Below are 18,740 nucleotides of genomic sequence, written 5' to 3'. Positions count from 1 at the left end.
GTGAAAAGAAAACATTAATGAGATCGAATAGGAAACTTTTATAGATGACAAAACGCTAACTTAATCGCACGGAGCATGTATATAAAATATTTTTTATAAAAATAAAGATGATATGTAGTACCTTCAATCCACGTGAAAAATGTTAATATTAAATAAATTTATAATGAGATATGATAGTCTTATTTATAACAACCTGAATCAACCTATTGAAGAGTCGTGTTGATATGAGCGTAAGTTTACGATGCGTCTTTCTGTCATATAATGCATTCAATTAACTGATGCAGAAAATAAGAATAATGTTGACAAAAAATAACAATCATAGTATTGATTTACAAAGAAAAATTAGTTACATAAAATTTAAAAAATGGTCTGGGGAGAGTCATTTTAGATAAGATCTTTTTTTTTTTAACTCTTGACAATTATTTTTGTACTATTTAGTAATACTTTGTGTATTTATTTTATATGTCGCGATTATCCATAAAGTATTTTATTTTATTTTAACTTATTTGTTAAATTTATTCATAAAATAAAGTTGAATAACATAAAGTAGATACAAATAATTCAGATACTATATCATCACCATTCTTCTGATATAAAACGGTATACTAAAAAAATCAACACTTAAATTACTGTAAAGTATAATCACTTATTTATTAAACATTACTCATTTTTTATTTTATCTTTTCGGTTTTGTTTTCAAACTCTATTCACTTTTGATTTTTTTTCACTTTTGTATAATTTATAAATTTATCCAGTTGTATAAAAATATACTTTTTTATAAACAATCTCTAAGATTATTTCTTTACGATTTTGGTATTTTATGTTATTAATATTTAATTTTTGAATCCGTTTTTTTTATTTTTTCAATTTGGTTTTTTTTCCAAGTGGTTTTAACTTGTAACGTATGATTAAATTCGAAGTATATGAAACTAAAATTAAAATTAGTTCATTAAAAGTTGCGACGAAAAATCAATTGCGTGATATATTTTAGGGTCTAAATCCTCTTTAACTAGTAACAAAGCATATGAATTAAAATCGTATTTTTCCCCTTTTCAGAAATTCGGAAACATTGTCTATTGTCATATATTATTTTATTCAAACATATTATAATTTAAATCTCAAAATATCTCAGTTTAATCGTCATTCACATCAATATTAACTAATTTTTATAATAATATTTACCGAACGAAATGGTGACAGTACCATCTGCCCGATTCATCTTGCAGCTCATCGTATCTTTCGCTCTCAATGTTAATCAATACAGTAGTGTTCATGACTGTTCAAGGCTTCGGGGAAAAAGAATACATAGAAAGTTAACTACAATTTTAGTTTGTTCATAAAAGCACATGTGTCAACAAAAAAAAACAAAAATTTTATAAGACAGATCTTCTATTTGATCAGTAGTGTTTGATTTGTAAAGATATGATAATTACGTGAAATAAGATAGTTACAGATATGATTTTATAACGCGATTACGCGAGTGACAAAAAAATACACTAAATTTAGGACAATTTATGTAGTATAAATTAATCATATAAATATTTATTTATAGACTAAAAATGAGTGATGCCAATCATTGATCATTCACACCAAATAATACCTTAAAATTTTAGCGCAAACCTTCCCCACCATACAACAAACATTCCAATATTCAATCATTTAATATAACTAAATTCAGATAAACATAGACAGGTGAATGTAACTTGCACCCTGAAATTCAGATAAACGTAACTTGTTATGGATAGTCAATTGAATCTACTGAAAATCCATAAAACAAAACTCGGAACAACAAAAATCGGGAGAACAACATCGATGGCTTCGTGATCTCAGATTGTAGATAAAGATAATGTCCAAAGCCTAAGCTCAAATATAATAAAACAAAACCAAAAATAATAACACATAATATTTTTTCAGTATGGCAAAATTCCTATGCCCATCAGCATGTAGCTAGTGGTATGTACATAAGATTAAGCTTTCACCATTAGCGGCCAGTATTTCTTCCCCGACCTTGTCCTCCACCTCTATTGGAAAATCCACCATTTCTCCTAGAAAATCCACCATTTCTCCTAGGTTCGAGACTTCAGGATTTCTTCGCCGGCCGATCAAGGGACGATTGAGGTTGGTGATAGCTCAATTGTGGTCGCCGACCTGGGTGCTGTCACTGGCCGGTCGGAATTTGGCCGGGAATTGGCGGCGGCGGCGTGGAGATGGGTGATGAGTTAGGGTTTGGTTTTGGGCAATTTTTGAATTTTCGAAAATTTTAAAAAAAAAAAAATTTTTTTTTTTTAAATTTTATGGAAACGAAAATATTTCAGATTTTTTGGTAAATTTTTCTAACCCATCACATATTTTTTTGGATAAAGTTTAATTTGGTTATAAACCCATTTTATTTTGGGTTTTAAGGATAATTTGGCTTAAGGTTTAAATTTTCAATTATTCAAATAATGATAAGGTTATTTTTATATATTTTAAAATGAGTTGATTAAAATCAATTTATTTTAAAATATAAAAGTTATGTATATGTAATTTTTATTAGTATTAATCGGCCCAAAGGAAGATTAATATTTAATATGATTACATATGTGTTTAAATAAGGATAAAATTATGATAGTTATTCGGTTTTCATGTGAATAATAATCGGCCCAAAGGAAGATTATTATTTGACATGTTATTTACTATCAATTTTCGGTATCCCTTATGAGGTGTGCATTATTTGAATTAATTGATTATTTTCTATGGATTAAGTTTATCAGGTCAATATACATGGGTCAGTTAATTTTTGAATATACGAGAATCCAACCCGAAAGGATCACCCATGACCAGTAAATTGTCTGATTTGCCCACCAGTCGGCATTGATCTTACGATCAATGGTTAAAATAATTGAATTTGACCAAAATACTTAAAATTTATTTTTTAAGAAAAGGGTCAATTTTATTTGATATTAAATTTGAATAAAGGAATAGTTAAGGTATATATATTTTGAAATAAATTGGTTGAAACAACATGTCGCCAAAGTGACCTCTATTGTGGAAATTAATTTGTTTTGAAATATAAAAAGTTTTGTACATGTAAATTATGTGAATAGTTAATCAGCCCAAAGGAAGGTTATTATTTAACAGAATTGCATGTGCAGTTGTGGTAATAAATATGTGATTATTATTTGGTTTTACATATGAATAATAAATCGGCCCAAAGGAAGGTTTATTATTTGATATGTTCTTATGATCAGTATTTGATTACTACACCAAGATATCATTTACAAGTTAATATTTTGTCCAAAGATGAAATATTAATGGAGTGCCCGGTATCTTGAGATGGGGATTGCCTTTATTTGAATTTAATACTACTTATTTGGGGCATTTTTTGTGAGCATATTTAATTTATTGATAATTTTCTGTTCAGTTATTATTTGAATATTTCTGCTAGTTTTACTGTCTGCATCAACTTTATTCTGACTTTCAAAGATTATCGTTACTTCCAGTTATGAAAAAATTAACATCTTGATAGTTTTTGGAATAATGATCAAAGATATTGCAATAAAGATTTATTCAAGCATACCTTTTTTGAATCAGAGTACCTCTTTTAAAAGGAGGGAGATAGAAAGGTATGAAAAATTAAATTGCATGTTTGATGATCATTAAGGTAGTCATTTAGGAATCATTAGGGCAATATGTCGAAGAGATATAACTATAGTTAAGAATCACCTTAAGAATATTGAAAATGAGGTTTGTCAAGAATGAAAGAGTGAATTTTGTACGTTCTTGACAACTTTACTTTCAATGAGGTATAAAGATAAATGATTAAGGATAAAGTAAGCTGCAGATATAGCATTTCAAAAGAAACAACAAAAGAAACCGAGTTAATCGGAAAATAATATTGTTTCTTTTGTAGAGATAAAAGACTCATGAAAATAAAGTTTCTAAATTTGGTTTGTTTTAAGGTTAATTTATCTTTGATGTCACATCTGATGGATAGATTTTGGTGTCATCATCAGTGTGTCTATGCGGGGTTATTATTATTGCTAAAGTTCAAATGATGATGAAAGATTCATCAGTGTACAATGGCAAAACAGTTAAAGTTGAAATAATTGAAAATTTTAGATTATTGTTAAAACCTGAGTTTTATTTGAATCTGAATGAAACATTTATTGTACCGAATTTCAGACGGAATAATTTTTATTTCTATTTTGGGCAAATTCGGTTTATCTTGCTCATTTGAAAATGAAAATTTTGGTTGTTTCATGATTCAAAATTGATTGGCTCTGGTTTTTCATCTTGTTACAATAATCTTTCTTCGGTTGATACAATTGTTTCATTTAATGAGCCCTTGCAATTAAGTTTACAAGACTCAAAGATAAAAATAAGTAAATAAGACTACAGTTACGTCGTGACATAAGATATTATGTTATATCTCCGGATGGAGAATAAAGAAACTTATGTATGACAAAATTCTCAATCCTTTAAATTTAACATATTTTGATATTTGTGTTAAATGTATAAAGGGAAAACAAACAAATTAAAGGAGATCTGAAGTCAACAAGAATTTGGATGTCTATGAACTTATAAATATGGATATTAGTGGGTCTTCCAAATGGTTTTTTGGAATGATCAACAATAATTTATATTGTTCATAGATGATTATTTTAGATATGACTTTTATATCTTATTTATGGACAAACACTAATGACTGCAGCATATATCTTTAACAAAGTTTGATTAAAGTGATTCTTAAAGATCTAAGGGGTAAAAGTTTTATGGTCCCATAATTAATTTGATTCTCAGTTAGGAAAATGCTTGGTTTTTGAGGATGTCGAGTTTGTGGGGGGAGATAAAGTTTGAAAATTGTCTTTAAGGAAGAATATTTTAATATTCTCACAGGTGTTCTTGACATTGATCAAAATTATATTTTTTGACTTTGTTCAAAAACATAATACGGTAAGACAATTTAGGTAAATCTCTCATTCAAGAAACATTCTAAAAGAACAAACTCTTACATCTCAATAACCTTGTCATTATGGAGTTCCACTCGAAAGAGAAGAAATACAGTCTTAGGTAATTTGATTGTATTTTTCCAAGAGAATAAGGTCAACATTGACATGATAGAAAATGATTTTATCAATTTCCATCAAGTCATAAAAATTCTAACTCTCAAATGGATTGATGTCAATATAAAGTGATAAAATCTATGAAAGACAATGACATTTGATATCTTGTCTCATTGCCTAAAGTGTGAAGTTTATTGGTTCTAAATGGATATTTAAAACCATGAGTACTCAAAAGGTAGTGTGAAAAGATATAAGGCTCGTCTTGTCATTAATGAGGTTTTACACAGTAATATGATATAATTGTAAAGGTCTTTCTCTTTGGTTTCTTTGAAGGACTCTTCAGGATTATATTGGCATAGCACTGAATTTCAATCAATAAATGGTATTTTTACATTTTATCATGTGATCATCTCGTTCGGTTTGAGATGAATTTGATCGATAATTGTATACATCATAAGGTCTGTGGGAGTAAATATTTTTCTGGTTTTCTATGTGTTGATAACCTACTCGCTAACAACGATATAGATATGTTGCATGACACCAAGAGATTTCAAGCTAATAATTTTGAGATGAAATATCTTGGTGATGCATCTTTTGTACTGGGTATCCAGATACATTGGGATCGCTCTCGATGTATTCTTGGATTATCACAGAAAAGCTATATCGAGAAAGTTGTAAAGCGATATGGGATGCAATATTGTAAACCAGTTGATACCCTAAGTTGAGGGAGACAATTTAGTCTCAATCAGTGCCCTAATAATGATTTAAAGAAAAGAAATACAAACGATTCTTTATGACTTAGCAGTGAAGAATCTAATGTATTGCTAAGATATATACACGTAAAGTCTTTCTATGCGTGACTGGGATGTTGGACAAATATTTAAATAATTCAGGAATAGACTATTGGAAAATAGTCAATTATGTATTATGGAATTTACAGAAAATAAGGAATTTTATGCTCACATATCAGAGGTCAGATTGGTTTTGAGATCATTTGGTATACTGACTCTGATTTAAGGGATGTCTAGATAGTATGAAAACTATGTTGGACTATTTAAACTACTGTCAAAAGGTGTTATCTCACAAAAGAGTACTAAAAAGTCACTTATTATAGTATCTTTTGTAATGACAGTAGATTTTATAGTGTGTTATAAAGCATCCAATCAAGTTTATGATTATTGAAGAAAGAGTCCAGAGTGAATAGTTGTCTATAAAGCACTTCAGTACAAACTCCATGTTTGTGGATCCATTTGCTAAGGGACTATCACCTAAAAGGTTTTGTGTGCACATTATTTATATGGGTGTTTTGTCAATTAAGGATATTCAGTTTCAGTGGGATTTTGTAATTTTAAATGCTTTTATAGACATATTTCAGTGATTCGGTTTTTGGTTTATGGATACATAAGGAAAAGTTATTTCTGCAGAAATAAAGGTTTTGGTTTATTCACACTCTGACTCTGTTTTGGTTGATCTCACTAAGGTTTAAGGGTGGACCAGTTGGAAATAGGCATGTTAAGATCACATTACATGAAATTTCCATGCTACACATCCACATCATAATCCATGTCGTTCAGTTTTCTGGCATATGTGACCATTGATGGGTCGAGTTACGATGAATGTGACAAAGGCCTCTTTGATCCTATGATAGTATGATTGATGGACCGGATTAGTAGTAGATACATTTCGGTAATGACAGCGAAGTTGAGCTCATTTGGTTATTTTGCAAAACATAATTACAAAGTTTCACATATAGTCCAGTGGGAGATTGTTGGATCATAAATCCAACGTTGGACTTATATGTAAATAATTATGTATTGTGGACTGTCAATAAAGTTAGCTCATAAAAGTGATCTAAATAAGGTTTCGGTTTATTTGGGCTTTAATGTATCTAATAGGGTGTGGTCTTTAATGTGTAGATACTAGTGGGCTTTTCTATTTGATTGATGGGCTTAAATAGAAGCCCTAAATATAAATAAAGGGTTATGGTCCCCAGATCACACGACGTCTACATCGACACAGTCATTTTATTCTATTTCCATCGATAGATAGAGAGCGTGAGAGAACTGAAGGAACTCTCAAGGCAAATCGTGTTGATCTGGAAGGCCAAACCATGCAGATCTACATCAGTATTAATTGTTATGGATTAAGGTACGCTTCCGCTTAAGTTTACAGTATTTAATCTTAATGATTTAACATGATGATTCTGTGATTCAGTTTATTGGGAATTTTTCCCCAACATCATCTTCATACATAATAGCAACTTCAAGTCGATATCATTCTCTGCACTGAAATTTAATGATTTGTTTCTGTAAGGGAATGGGGGTTGCACATAAACAGTTTGAGGTGTTGTCACAAGGTGTTGACAACACCTACAATAACACCTAGAGTAATTTGCAGCGGAATATAATTTAAACGTGAATAAAATAAACAAGAAACCAAATAAATAGACTCAAATGATTTAAGCAAGAGTATAAAATACTCTTGCAGCGCCTCAGGGCAAAACTTCACTAGAAAACAATTCAAAGAGTTTTACAAACCCTAACACTAGTGATTATTGTAAAATTAATTTTCTCCAACATATGAGAAAATAAAACGAATAAAAATAACTCCTAAAAATTTTATATAAAATAGAATAAAGAAAATAGAGTAAGGAGTTGAAAATCTTGATGCCAAAACTTGTAGGGACGAAAACACTCTTCAATCTTTGATCTTCAAGTGTTCTTCAAAGCATCAAGCATTCATGACCGATACAAAAAGCTTCAGTTCTTCTCTTAATGTACGTACGTGAATCTTACAAAAAATTGCACGGTCTCTTTCTTTTCTCTCTATCTTTCGGTTGGTCTATGTCTCTCCAATATATAGACTAGAATCCTTCCTTGTAGATGTTTTCTTGTAGACATAGGATTATAGATCTTGTTCCCTTTTTGATCAAGTCAAATCTACATAGTAAAAGAATGAAATCATTAGAGATAAGATAATAAATATTATGATAGAATTAATCATATCTCAAATCAAGTTATTCAAGGAAATAAATAACTTATGTATTAAAGATACTTTATGTCCAAGAAAGGCAAAAGATAGTAAATAAAATCTTTTCAAAATAGAAGAAATTTAAGGAATAGAATATTCCTTTAAGTTTCAACTCATAGATACTTGATTAACTTATATTGGAGACGGTTTATTACATTTATAGACACTTTATTAGAGATTTTTCTAAGATCACAAAACCCTTGTGCAATTTATTAGAAGTCGCATTCCGAAAATCTCTAAAGTATGGTGCATTGTAGAGATTCATAAATTCTAAAACATTCTAGATTAGAGATTTCTAGAATTAACTTGTAAATATAAAACTTGTATAGAATCATGTAGATGGAAGCATCCAGATTTGTGTAGGTGCAAGAAGTTTCTGGAAAGTTAATCTCTACGTCGGATCAAATAGATCTTAGTCATTCATTGTAGGAAGCCACTACTATAAAAGAGTGAAGTTCTCATTTGTAAATCAAGTTGAAAAGCAATACAAAAGTATTTTCAAAGCTTTCTTGTGATCTCATTTAAACACTAGCACACACACTTACGCTACAAAGGCGACTTTGCTAGTACTCGCAAGGGGCGAAGTTAAGGAACAAAGACCATATATGACCTTAGAAGAGCAAAGCCCATGACAAGTGGTATCAGAGATCGGTTTAATTTGGTCTAAATTCATCGCAAGTGATCATGGAAGGGCAAGATGCTGGTTCATCCGGTGTGAATGAGGACCGCGGAAGAGATACCGTGCCCGTGTAAGACAAGAAGCGTGGGGATGCTAGCAAGACTCGAGGGGTAAGTCCTAAACTTGTTTGGGTTTGTACAAATGACTTGTATAAATAAAAGTCTTCTAGTTGATCTTTCCCAGGGGAAGAAAGGTGACGTTCGAACATCCATAAACAAATTCGTGTTTATTTATTTATCGCATTTACCTTACTATCTTTATTGTTTTTAAGATGCATTGTTGAATTATTTTATTTGTTCTTCATATATCAAAATGTTGCATATAAAGTGTTTGATAAAATGATTCAACCAAATGTTTTTACACATTCAACTTGCATATCTTTTAAAATTATTTACTAAATATTTATTTGATTTCTACGAAGTGTGCTTGGTTTGAAAACAAAACTCGATTTAATTCATCGGTGCTATATATTTCAAAATTTGAGTATTGTAGCTCAATATATTTTAAAGATGTTTAGTATTCACTCCCCTATACATCTTAAACATTCCAATCATATAAAAAGTTTTAATTACTTTTTATTTTTTTAAAATCAAATTTGCAATATATTTTATCTGCATTAAAAAATTTGTGACGAAAAATCAATTGCGTGATATATTTTAGTGTCTAAATCTTTTTTAGTAACAAAGCAGACGAATTAAAATCGTAATTTTCCCCTTTTCAGCAATTCCCAAACATTGTCTATTGTCATATATTATTTTAGTCAAACATATTATAATTCAAATCTCAAAATATCTCAGTTTAATCGTCATTCACATAAATATTAACTAATTTTTATTATAATATTTACGGAACGAAATGGTAACAGTGCCATCTAGGATCTGCCCGATTCATCTCGCAGCTCATCGTATCTTTCGCTCTCAATTTTAAGCAATACAGTAACATTCAAGCTTTGGGGAAAAAGAATACATAGGAATTCAACTACAATTTTAATTTGTTCATAAAAACACATATCTCAAGAAAAAAGAAAATGACAGTGATTCTTAAATTTTATGAGACGAATTTACTACTCGATCCAATCAATGAGAAAGATTATGACAAAAGTGACTGTATAAATGAAAATAGAAATAGGATAGAGTTCAACCTAACATATGAGTATTACCCCAATGATAGATCTAATGTTCCTTAATTTGACACGTCAACAAAGAAATAGTATTTGATGTGTAAGATATGATAATTAATTTGAAGACCGAATCTTTAAACTATAAAGACCATCTAACATGTGTATGATACGTAAGATGAGATAGTTAAATTATAATATTTTTGTTGGTTAATTTTAAAAATAAAATAAAATATTTTGATTTTTAACATTCAAAACCAAAATAAAAATTATCTTTGTTCAATTTTATTTTTACAATATTTTGTATTTTTTTTCTTATTATTATTATTATTATTATTATTATTATTTTACAAAATTCATACCTTTTAATTTTAATGAAAAAAAATGGTAATTTCAAGATATTTAAAAATCCTGTAGGAAGGTATATGTAATTTTTAAAGTTAACAAGTATAAATGTAAACTTGATATAAATATGTGTGGATGTATATGTAATTTTCAAAGTTAGTTGGGTTTATTTTTGTAATTCTGATAAACCTCAAGGGAGGTACATATAATTAACCCTTGATAATATTATTTCACAAATCAGATATTAGCGAGATCGAACTTTAATGGTTCTGATACCACAGTTAGAATTTAATGGTCAAAAATATTAAATCGTGTGTATCTTTTAAGCAAAAATAAAGCACACAGTTGTTGGATATCTAACTCGATCTACAAGCTAACTTTGATCTTCGACCTTCGAGATTCTCATTGGTATTTGATTACTACTAGAGCAATCTAATTAATACACACTCTAAACCCTAGGAACACCGGTGATGTTCCAAGAACTACCAAAGAGAGAATATTTAATTGTGTGGATTGTGTGTTCTTGTTCATGTGTCTGTCAACTAGAGAGTACCTATATTTATAAGATTCTCAATTTGAACTAACAAGAATTCTAATCCACTTCAAACCCTTTGATATATTATTTAAATAATATATTATGTAATGACAAAATTGATATATCTAATATTCTTTTGAATATGTTATATCTAAAATACCAAATACCTAAAAGAACACAATAATATGTTATAGTAATAAATAGTGATAAACCGGTGCCTTCATCAAATTTATTTCTTGGGTATTCGAAAGCGTTCAAAATCTTGGACAATCGAAAGTACAAAAAATACAGGAATCGCGTTGGATTTTCAATGAATAGCTATTATATTTGAATCTTTGCAGATGGTGCTTTTGCCCGAAACGGAGTCCATTGAAGTGAGGGACGTTTGGGAGTACAATTTGGAGGAAGAATTCGAGTTTATTCGAAATATCGTGGATGAATACCCCTACGTTGCCATGGATACAGAGTTCCCGGGACTTGCCATGAAACCCCTGGCGGCAGAGGTCACAGACCCCCTTGATCACCAGTACAAACAAGTGAAACTCAATGTTGATCATTTGAATATGATCCAATTAGGCCTCACTTTCTCCGACGCCGACGGAAATCTACCCCATCGCGACAAGTTCAGGTCCTGTGTCTGGCAGTTCAACTTCCGGGAATTCAATCCGATGCATGATATGCATGCTATCGATTCGATAGCGTTGCTGAACCAGGGCGGCATTCAGTTCAAAAGAAACATCCAAGAGGGTGTCAGCTCCCGTCGATTCGGGGAGCTCTTGATGTCCTCTGGGGTTGTTTTGAGAGACATCATGTGTTGGGTTACATTCCACAGTGTTTTTGATTTTGGGTTCTTGCTGAAGCTGCTGACTTGCCGGAAGTTGCCTGATACTCGGGCAGGATTCTACGAGTTGCTCCGGATATTCTTTCCCGTGCTGTACGATGTCAAATATTTGATGCAGTTTTGTGGTATGCACGGTGGATTAAACAAGGTGGCTAGGCTTTTGATGGTGGAGAGGGCCGGGGTCAGTCACCAGGCCGGATCGGATAGCTTGGTTACGGTTCGCGTGTTCAAGAATTTGAAGGACAACAACTTTGGAGGCAAAATGGGGAGATATGATGGGGTTTTGTATGGTTTTGATGTTGATAATTCAGTGAAAAGATAAAATTAATGAGATCGAATATGAAACTTTTATAGATGGGAAAATGCTAACATAATCGCACATATTGCGTGTTTTTCGCTCGCAAGAGCACAATGTCAAGTTATAATATATGAACTAAGTCCAAGTCGATCCCACAGAGAATGAATAAATGATATTATATCAAATATTTGCAACTAATAAAATCCTAATCCTATGTAGAGCTACGAAAATGGTTTGATTTTAATAAAACTAAAATTTGCAAGAAATAAAATTAAATAACCCCGAGTTCACGAAATGAAAATTCAATAAGTGATGAATGCTAGAGGTTCGACTTCACTTGACTTTCCACCACAATTTATGTCTAATGATTGTTTAATTATCAATTCTACTAGTTTATTAATCAAGAATCCCTATTATTTTCTACTACCTCTCTCGAGTGTCAAGCAGAAATTTGTATTCAATAATAAACTCAATATCTCTATCTAAGTTCAACTATTAAATCCGGTAAATGGCACAAGAATTCTTCTAATGACTTCTATGGAGTTATATGCCTCTCGAACAATATAAACACCCAAGATGTATTTTTCTATGTCGTATTCAAAATCTCCTCTCTCGAGTGATAGATTCCAAATAAAATATCATTCAATCTATGACCAGTAAATTGAAAGCATTAAAATCAGAAAAACACAAATAAACTGTATGAAGAATTCAAATATATAAATCAAAATATCTCAATCATGGTTTCCAGTCAAGATCTGTCTACCTTTAGACTAAGAAATTAGTTCATGACAAATTCAAAGATCAAATAAGACATATTTTTCCAATAATCCATAAACTAAGAAAAATAGAGTTCAAAGAGAACTAGAACGAATTAGAATGAAGCTTCTCCGTCGCCGGATGCTGCCGTCTTCGTATCGAGTTCTTGAGCTCTTCTGCACTTCAAAACTCTCAATAGCCGTCCTTATGCTCTGAATGCTCTCTAAACCCTCGTAACCCTCAAAATAAGTTATAAATTGTTTTTTAAACTCGATCAAGACTTTCCAAATTTTAGGAGACTACGCAGAGCTGGAGCGCCCGACATGTTTCCTCAACAGCGCTGGAGCGCTGGTATGATAGCGCTGGGGCGCTATTTCCTCGACTTTTCACCTTTTGTAAGACTCCGTATAGCGCTGGAGCGCTGAGATTATGGCGCTGGGGCGCTGACCTGTTCACTCTTAAATTCCATTTTTCAATTCTTTTTCTTCACTTCTTTTTGACTCTTTTTGATCAAATAAAATAATTAACACTCAAATTCCTTCAAACAACACTAAAAACAAGAGAAATGCATAATATCGCTCAAAACATAGCAAAAGCCAAGCTAAATCATATAAAATATAAGTGCATAAATTGCACTTATCAGCACCGAGCATGTATATAAAATATTTTTTTATAAAAATAAAGATAATATGTAGTACCTTCAATCCACGTGAAAAATGTTAATATTAAATAAATTTATAATGAGATATGATAAAGTCTTATTTATAACCACCTGAATCAACCTGTTGAATAGTCGTGTTGATATAAGCGTAAGCTTACGATGCCTCTTTCTATCATATAATTCATTCAATTAACTGATGCAGAAAATAAGAATAATGTTGACAAAAAATAACAATTATAGTATTGGTTTACAAAGAAAAATTAGTTACATAAAATTTTAAAAATGGTCTGGAGAGACTCATTTTAAATAAGATTTTTTTTCAAAACTCTTGACAATTATTTTTGTACTATTTAGTAATACTTTGTGTATTTATTTTATATGTCGAGATTATCCGTAGACTATTTTATTTTATTTTAACTTATTTGTGAAATTTATTCAAAAAATAAAGTTGAATAACATAAAGTAGATACAAATAATTCAGATATTATAACATCACCATTCTTCTGATATAAAACAGTATACTAAAAAAATCAACACTAAAATCATTGTAAAGTATAATCACTTGTTTATTAAACATTACTCATTTTTTATTTTATTTTTTCGATTTTGTTTCAAACACTATTCACTATTGATTTTTCTTCACTTTTGTATAATTTATAAATTTAATCAGTTGTATAAAAATATACTTTTTTAAAACAATCTCTAAGCTTATTTATTTGCGATTTTGGAATTTTATGTTATTAATCTTTAATTTTTGAATCTGTTCTTTTTTTCAATTTGAATTTTTTTCCAAGTGGTTTTAACTTGTAACGTATGATTCAATTCGAAGTATATGAAACTAAAATTAAAATTAGTTCATTAAAAAATAATCAGAAACACAAAAGTGAAATATATATATATATATATATATGTATGTATATATAAATTGTAATATATTTTATCTACATTTTAAAAGTTACGACGAAAAACCAATTGTGATATATTTTAGGGTCTAAATCCTCTTTAATTCGTAACAAAGCATATGAATTAAAATCGTATTTTTTCCCTTTTCAGCAATTCGGAAACATTGTCTATTGTCATATATTATTTTATTCAAACACATTATATTTTAAATCTCAAAATATCTCAGTTTAATCGTCATTCACATAAATATTAACTAATTTTTATAATAATATTTACCGAACGAAATGGTGACAGTACCACATGCCCGTTTCATCTTGCAAGTCATCGTATCTTTCGCTCTCAATGTTAATCAATACAGTAGTGTTCATGACTGTTCAAGGCTTCGGGGAAAAAGAATACATAGAAAGTCAACTACAGTTTTAGTTTGTTCATAAAAGCACGTGTCAACAAAAAAAACAAAAAATTTATAATACAGATTTTCTATTCGATCAGTAATATGATTTTATAACGCGAGTGACAAAAAATACACTAAATTAAAGACAATTTATGTAGTATAAATTAATCATGTAAATATTTATTTATAGACTAAAAATGAGTGATGCCAAACATTGATCATTCACACCAAATAATACCTTAAAATTTTAGCGCAAACCTTCCCCACCATACAACAAACATTCCAATATTCAATCATTTAATATAACTAAATTCAGATAAACATAGACAGGTGAATGTAACTTGCACCCTGAAATTCAGATAAACGTAACTTGTTATGGATAGCCAATTGAATCTACTGAAAATCCATAAAACAAAACTCGGAACAACAAAAATCTGGAGAACAACATCAATGGCTTTGTGATCTCAGATTATAGATAATGTCCAAAGCCTAAGCTCAAATATAATAAAACAAAACCGAAAATAATAACCCATAATATTTCTTCAGTATGGCAAAATTCCTATGCCCATCAGCATGTAGCTAGTGGTATGTACATAAGATTAAGCTTTCACCATTTGCGGCCAGTATTTCTTCCCCGACCTTGTCCTCCACCTCTTGACAATTATTTTTGTATTATTTAGTAATACTTTGTGTATTTATTTTATATGTCGAGATTATCCATAGAGTATTTTATTTTATTTTAACTTATTTGTTAAATTTATTCATAAAATAAAGTTGAATAACATAAAGTAGATACAAATAATTCAGATACTATATCATCACCATTCTTCTGATATAAAACGGTATACTAAAAAAATCAACACTAAAATTACTGTAAAGTATAATCACTTATTTATTAAACATTACTCATTTTTTATTTTATCTTTTCGGTTTTGTTTTCAAACTCTATTCACTTTTGATTTTTTTTCACTTCTGTATAATTTATAAATTTATTCAGTTGTATAAAAATATACTTTTTTATAAACAATCTCTAAGCTTATTTCTTTACGATTTTGGTATTTTATGTTATTAATATTTAATTTTTGAATCTGTTTTTTTTTTTTTGTTTTCAATTTGAATTTTTTTCAAAGTGGTTTTAACTTGTAACGTATGATTAAATTCGAAGTATATGAAACTAAAATTAAAATTAGTTCATTAAAAGTTGCGACGAAAAATCAATTGCGTGATATATTTTAGGGTCTAAATCCTCTTTAACTAGTAACAAAGCATATGAATTATCGTATTTTTCCCCTTTTCAGAAATTCGGAAACATTGTCTATTGTCATATATTATTTTATTCAAACATATTATAATTTAAATCTCAAAATATCTCAGTTTAATCGTCATTCACATCAATATTAACTAATTTTTATAATAATATTTACCGAACGAAATGGTGACAGTACCATCTGCCCGATTCATCTTGCAGATCATCGTATCTTTCGCTCTCAATGTTAATCAATACAGTAGTGTTCATGACTGTTCAAGGCTTCGGGAAAAAAGAATACATAGAAAGTTAACTACAATTTTAGTTTGTTCATAAAAGCACATGTGTCAACAAAAAAAAACAAAAATTTTATAAGACAGATCTTCTATTTGATTAGTAGTGTTTGATTTGTAAAGATATGATAATTACGTGAAATAAGATAGTTAAAGATATGATTTTATAACGCGATTACGCGAGTGACAAAAAATACACTAAATTTAGGACAATTTATGTAGTATAAATTAATCATGTAAATATTTATTTATAGACTAAAAATGAGTGATGCCAATCATTGATCATTCACACCAAATAATACCTTAAAATTTTAGCGCAAACCTTCCCCACCATACAACAAACATTCCAATATTCAATCATTTAATATAACTAAATTCAACAGGTGAATGTAACTTGCACCCTGAAATTTAGATAAACGTAACTTGTTATGGATAGTCAATTGAATCTACTGAAAATCCATAAAACAAAACTCGGAACAACAAAAATCTGGAGAACAACATCGATGGCTTCGTGATCTCAGATTATAGATAAAGATAATGTCTAAAGCCTAAGCTCAAATATAATAAAACAAAACCAAAAATAATAACACATAATATTTTTTCAGTATGGCAAAATTCCTATGCCCATCAGCATGTAGCTAGTGGTATGTACATAAGATTAAGCTTTCACCATTAGCGGCCAGTATTTCTTCCCCGACCTTGTCCTCCACCTCTATTGGAAAATCCACCATTTCTCCTAGAAAATCCACCATTTCTCCTATCTGAGAAGCTGCCTCCTCGGCCACCACCTACTCCAAATCTTACGCCTCTTGCCTGTTCTCTTTGTTGCGAACTTGGCAAAGATTTCACCACCTCTAAACTCACTCCAGCGGCATTCTCCTTACCTACAACCCCCACAATGTAGAATTGAGTTTAAATTCCGCTCATATTTGTAACTACCATGGAAGTTCAAAATAATCATTTGAACGATTTGAAGGATTCTTTAAATGTGAACTATAACTAACAAAAAAAAAAGAGATGGTAGGAACCTCACCAGCAAGGAAAATGTCCAGGTCATCAGCAGCCACATCAAACACTGCACCATTCGCATTAGATGTTAAAGAAAGTCCTTTAATTGACTCTACCTTCTCTTCAGGCAAAAATCTCCGTAGAACCCCATATGCAACACTGCCATGTTAAGGTGTAAGGAAAAAAGTAAGTAGAGCACATCAACAAAACTAAGGAACTAGACAAGCATTGCTATCTTTTTAAGAAATAAACACATGCCAAAAGTTTCAAACAGATAGAGCATATTGCTTCGTCAAAAGTATCCATCCAGTATAGAGGCTTCTTTCAACACATTATAGCAAAAATTATGTCCCCGCACACCAAGAAAGCATAAGTTAAAGAAATAAGTAGCTATAACTCACGACTGCAAGTAAATGGGCTTTCCACATTCAAGGAGAACAGTGACACAGTTCTCCATTGAAGTGAGCAGCAATCGACTCTTGATCTCAATATAACCCTGCATACCAAAGCGTAAAACATGTGTCAAAAAACAAATTGACCAAGTTTCCCATTATAATTATAATTATAACAATGAAAAGGAATGAAAACTTACAGCAGCCTTGGCCAGTGCCTTAGCAAGTAGTTCCGTTGGTGATAAATTAGATGAATTCAGCAGCTCTTCAGTAGCAGCTTTGAAAACCGGAATGACACTGCAAGTTGAAGAGTATATGAACATTGTGGTATGGCTTACATTCTATGTGAGAGTCGTCCAAATTTTGACTGAAGTTAAGGGTGATGATGATATCTGCTCAAATTTTAAAATTGGAGGGACCAAATCGATTTTTAGGTTGAAGATTAACGACCAAAGATATAAAGAACTAAAAAACTAACAAGATTGGCTGAACTCATTGAAGGATAACACGAACCATAGTGAGACACAATATTCTTACACAAGATTGTAGTACCTCTAAACCATTTATCCACATGCACATGTATACATGAAGGTGGATTTTAATTCAAGGATCAGTTTAGACAATAAGAAATCACTAGTAATCTGTTCCACACATTATTTACATGAAGGTTTTTATATCAAGCCATACTATCTCATTTCAAGGTCGCGTTTGTCTAACAAAATCACTAAACATCAGAAGGCTCATCTTCATACATAATAGCAACTTCAAGTCGATATCTTTCTCTGCACTGAAATTTAATGATCTGTTTCTGTAAGGGAATGGGGGTTGCACATAAATAGTTTGAGGTGTTGTCACAAGGTTGTGACAACACCTCCAATAACACCTAGAGTAATTTGCAGCGGAATATAATTTAAACGTGAATAAAATAAACAAGAAACCAAATAAATAGACTCAAATGATTTAAGCAAGAGTATAAAATACTCTTGCAGCGCCTCAGGGCAAAACTTCAATAGAAAACAATTCAAAGAGTTTTACAAACCCTAACACTAGTGATTATTGTAAAATCAATTTTCTCCAACATATGAGAAAATAAAACGAATAAAAATAACTCCTAAAAATTCTATATAAAATAGAATAAAGAAAATAGAGTAAGGAGTTGAAAATCTTGATGCCAAAACTTGTAGGGACGAAAACACA

At 30.5% G+C, this 18,740-nt stretch overlaps 2 protein-coding genes across 2 annotated transcripts; one reads left to right on the top strand and one right to left on the bottom strand.

Moving 5' to 3' along the window:
- Positions 1–11,092: 11,092 nt before the first annotated feature.
- On the top strand, positions 11,093–11,914 carry LOC140862028 (probable CCR4-associated factor 1 homolog 6). Its single transcript, XM_073265035.1, has one exon. It carries the CDS (start codon positions 11,093–11,095, stop codon positions 11,912–11,914), a length of 822 nt encoding a protein of 273 aa, XP_073121136.1.
- Positions 11,915–16,629: 4,715 nt separating this feature from the next.
- LOC140862027 (DEAD-box ATP-dependent RNA helicase 7-like) lies at positions 16,630–17,866 on the bottom strand. The gene is made up of 4 exons (XM_073265034.1): positions 17,744–17,866; positions 17,553–17,647; positions 17,177–17,310; positions 16,630–17,027 (listed from the first exon to the last, which is right to left on the bottom strand). The coding sequence occupies exons 1-4, from the start codon at positions 17,864–17,866 to the stop codon at positions 16,816–16,818; spliced, it is 564 nt and encodes a 187-aa protein (XP_073121135.1). The 3' UTR covers positions 16,630–16,815.
- Between the last annotated feature and the right edge of the window lie 874 nt (positions 17,867–18,740).

This window comes from Henckelia pumila, chromosome 4, assembly GCF_033568475.1.
Source record: "Henckelia pumila isolate YLH828 chromosome 4, ASM3356847v2, whole genome shotgun sequence".
Lineage (NCBI taxonomy): Eukaryota > Viridiplantae > Streptophyta > Magnoliopsida > Lamiales > Gesneriaceae > Henckelia > Henckelia pumila.
Note: the sequence above shows the minus strand (reverse complement) of the source record. Positions and strands in the feature narration are given on the sequence as shown.